This window comes from Hylaeus volcanicus, chromosome 9 (genome assembly GCF_026283585.1).
Source record: "Hylaeus volcanicus isolate JK05 chromosome 9, UHH_iyHylVolc1.0_haploid, whole genome shotgun sequence".
In the NCBI taxonomy this organism is placed as follows: domain Eukaryota; kingdom Metazoa; phylum Arthropoda; class Insecta; order Hymenoptera; family Colletidae; genus Hylaeus; species Hylaeus volcanicus.
The window spans coordinates 671,999-676,055 of NC_071984.1; the positions used below are offsets into that span (position 1 = coordinate 671,999).

At 44.7% G+C, this 4,057-nt stretch overlaps 1 protein-coding gene across 1 annotated transcript in view; it reads right to left on the reverse strand.

Annotated features, from left to right (window-relative positions):
* The window catches only part of LOC128881952 (uncharacterized), a 164,891-nt gene that overhangs the window by 58,420 nt on the left and 102,414 nt on the right, over positions 1–4,057 (reverse strand). The window contains exon 25 of the mRNA XM_054133425.1: positions 170–2,205. Coding sequence (XP_053989400.1) covers positions 170–2,205 — 2,036 coding nt within the window. The remainder of the gene's footprint in view (positions 1–169; positions 2,206–4,057) is intronic.

The following is a 4,057-nucleotide window of genomic DNA, read 5'->3' on the forward strand; positions in this document are numbered from 1 at the left end:
TAACCTTCTCAGGCTCTGTGACGCTCCTCGACCCAACCTCATCGCGCTCAGTAACGCGAGGCGCCCTAACCTCCTCGCGCTCAGTGGCGCTCCTCGACTGAACCTTCTCAGGCTCAGTTGCGCTCCTTGACCTAACCTTCTCGCGCTCGTTGGCGCTCCTTGACCTAACCTTCTCGCGCTCGTTGGCGCTCCTCGCCCTAACCTCTTCATTCCTAACCTTCCTCGCGTCCTCCGCTTTATCCTGCCTCAGAGTTCTTATGCGCCGAAAAGACGGCGACCTGACCGGCGAAGAGGTTCTCGAAGAGGAACACCTGGACTCTGTATATTCCGACAGAGCCTTCAATGGCGGCTCGCTGGAGCTTCTCTCTTTCAGCCGTTCCCTGACCGAATCCGGACTACGGTCGCGTAGTGTCGCGGATGAACCGAAGTCGTCGATGCCTGACAAACTATCGAACTTGCTGATCATCTGGAACACGGACCTGCCGGGCCAGCTGACGCCGAACGGGCTGGAGCTCCTCGAAGAGACACTCTCGCGTTCCCAGCTTCTGAATTTCGAGTTCGAGACTGGACGTTTGTAGGCTAGATAGATGCTGAGGGACTTCAAGGACGGCTCGGATCTGCAAGACTCACGGATGCAGCCCTCTTGGTAGATTCTGGCGCGTTCGGATACCAGGGATTTCCTGGAGGAAATGTTCTGACTGGAGCTCGAGGAGGCGGACCTGAGGAAGAGGTTCTGGAAGAAGGAGTCCGATCGCGTCGCCTCTTGGTGTCTTTTGATTTCCTCTATGGTCAATCTAGGCTGCTCGAATATTTTATAAGCCTTTCGTCTGGTGTTTGGCTCCTCGTTTTCTATATTATCTCTTTTCGTGATGTCCTTATCTCTTTCCTTATCTACCTCCTTCTTTCCATTCGCGAGTCTCTTTCCTTTTACGATTCCGTTATCTTTCTTCAATTTCTTCTTCATCTCCACCTTTTTCCTAATCGAATCAGGACTCGCCTGAGTGGTCTCAGCTTTCCGAACAGGTGTCCTAGTGATGGTCTGAGGCTTCTCTCTGATCCTCTTCCTCCTGGTCGCCTCGCTGTCCGAGAAAGGCGTCAACGATCTTAAACAATCCTTATTTAATACCTTCTCCAGTGGCTTGGTCGTCGATCTAGGCTTCTTGGCGTCCGTTAACACCGACTTCCTTATAACCGACGCCGAAGGTGCCGAGGATGACTTCAGCAATGGCATCGAAGACATCGACTTTGAGGTTAAAGCCGAGTCCGTTCTCTTCGAATGTGAAATATCCTGTGAGGATACTTTTGAGGTTCCTTTCAAAAATTTATCATTAAGATTCTTGGAAATGTGCAACGTCGATGTTGTTCTAACGACAGTCCCAGTCGGAACAGTTCTAGTCTGAACATCGCCTTCTCTGAATTTCTGTGTCAAATTAACTGATTTAACAAGCCTCTTGGACACCTGTTCCTGCTCCCTCTTCGCCAAACGTTCACTCCCTCTTATCTTCACACAATTCCTCAGACTCGAGGAATGATGAACACTATTTTCAAGATAAGGCCTTTCCTTCGGCTTCATTAGCGCGGGAACTGCGCACTTGGGAGACTTGGTTGGAGCCACGACTTTCCAAGATGGCGGCGTCGCAGCGCAGACTCGATTCCTGCTGCGCGGCGCAGTTGCGCCTTTCTCTGCGCATGCGTCCGACAAGCTTTGCGACGGGCAGCGCTCCGACGGCTTTCTGTTGAAGCTGACGGCCATTGCGGGAAGTTTCGCTCGAGACGAGCCGGGACTCGTGGACGTTGCTCGAGCTAGACTCGAAGTCCTCGAGTTTTCTCGGTTCTTCTTGTATTTTTCTAAATTACAGAAACGTTCTCTGGCAGAGTTAATGTTTGATGCGCTGTCGGGAGCGAAGCACTGCCTGTGCCTCGATTTGGAGCTCTGAGACGTGCCCACCGGTTGCTGTTGGGTGTACAGCTTCAGGGTTTTGTTGTTTCGCGAGGATTGTCTCCGCGGAGGCGATGGCGGCCTCGTTAACGGAAATGTTCTGCCGCGGGGATTGGTGAAATCTTTCGGTTTTGATGAAACGTCCATTTTCTTGATGGTTGGGGTTCGGATGATCGAGGATACTCGAGTTGACGAAGCGGTTCTCCTGTGAACGCGGATCCGCGTCAACGTGGGCGAGATAGGGAAATACTCGACCACCGAGTCGTCTGTGGACAAAGTTTTCATTTCGTTTTGCGCACGCGGTTTCTCGTTCGTGCCAATCGATGTGACCCTTTCACCAAAGTTTGAAAAAAAATAATAAAGGAAGAGTTTCGAAGCTTGGTGATACGCTGCCGTTTCCCGGAGCAACGTGATCCGGAATCGGTGAAGTCTTCTGGGTGATGGAAACGTCGGTGCATTGCTATTACGAGACTCGAGGAGAATCTTATCGCGCGCCAATATCGATAGATACCGAGGCGAGCTGTGCGTTGTGCGACATATCGTTGGAGGAAATACCAGAAAAGATATTATGCGGAAAATATGCGATTAAGCTGGACGTTGCCAGGTACCTTAATTATTATTGACAAAGTAAACGAAAAGAGTAATGATTATATTCTCGAGTAATAATTGAGTGTTACAAATAACGGTTGAGAGTAATCGACAGATTTTGTTGAGTTGTCAATAATTATTATAGACGAAGAAAATTTATTTTGATGAGTCATAAAACTGAGAATTTTTATGCAAATTCATAGTTTTATACAGAGTGTCCCAGAGGGTAGCTGAGCCGATTCTGAATAACAATTTCCTTTGCAAAAATGTCGAATGAGGCTTCGTTGGGGAGTTATTAACAGAAAACTCCGGACCAATCAGAGCGAGCATATCCGACGGAGGGCGGTCGCCTAGCGCGCTAGCTCACGCCTACCGCGGGCGCGCTACTAGCATTTTCGCGCTCTGATTGGTTCGGGGTTTTCTGTTAATAACTTCTTAACGAAGTCTCTGACAACATTTTCGCTAAGGAAAAAGTTGTTTCAAATCACCTCCACCCTGTATATACAGGGTGTCCCAAAAATGTTGTAACACCTTGAAAGGGGTGGTTCGGGAGGTGATTTGGAACAACTTTTTCCTTAGCGAAAATGTCGAATGAGGCTTCATTTTTGAATTATTAACGAAAAACCGTCGACCAATCACAGGGCCAGAGTTGCGCGCGCTGTGATTGGTCCGTGGTATTTTTCTTAATAATTCAAAAACGAAGACTCATACGACAGCTGTTGTTCAGAACCCATTTTTGCTTTTTATACTAGTTCTGAGACACCTTGTATATAATATCTAGAAAATTCCTTAAATGAAATTATTCTTCCAATTTCCGGCTCTTACAGGAGTTCTGGGACACCCTGTATACATAGATGTAGAACATAAATTAAAGTGTGTTTTTTCTTCTGTGAATGTTGCAACTCGTGTTTTATTTGTATATTTTGATATTTTTCATAAATGCATGAATAAATGCAGTTTATTTATAATATTTATGTGTGAAACAAAAACCATGTTGGTCGCCTGTAATAGGTACCAACGAAGGAACTTGTATTTCAATCGTTCTTAATAAGTATTGATGACGAAAATATTCATTTATATAACTGTAAATTTAGGATTTGTAATTTATGTTTCATTGCAACAATCCATTCTATAGTTTCGTTTCAGACCAACAAAATAATATTTCAATACGAATTTAAGAATGGTCTGACCAAATGCAAAAGAATAGAATACTATTATACTATTATGAGCAACTGTAATCAATTTTTCTCATGAGTAATTATTATGTACAGATGAAACAGAATTTCTCTTTTCAGTACCTATTATTATGAGAACTTGAATATTCAAAAGAATAGTCTCTCATTGATAACTATATATAAGAGATAGAAATTCAATGTCTATTGTGAGTACTAATTGATATGGACAACCAAAATAAATTTTTCTCATCAATAATTATTATGCGCAACTGAAAAAAAATTTCTTTTTTCAATAACTGTTATTATGAGAACTTCAATATCCGCAAGAAGTAGTTTCTCATTGATAACTAATATA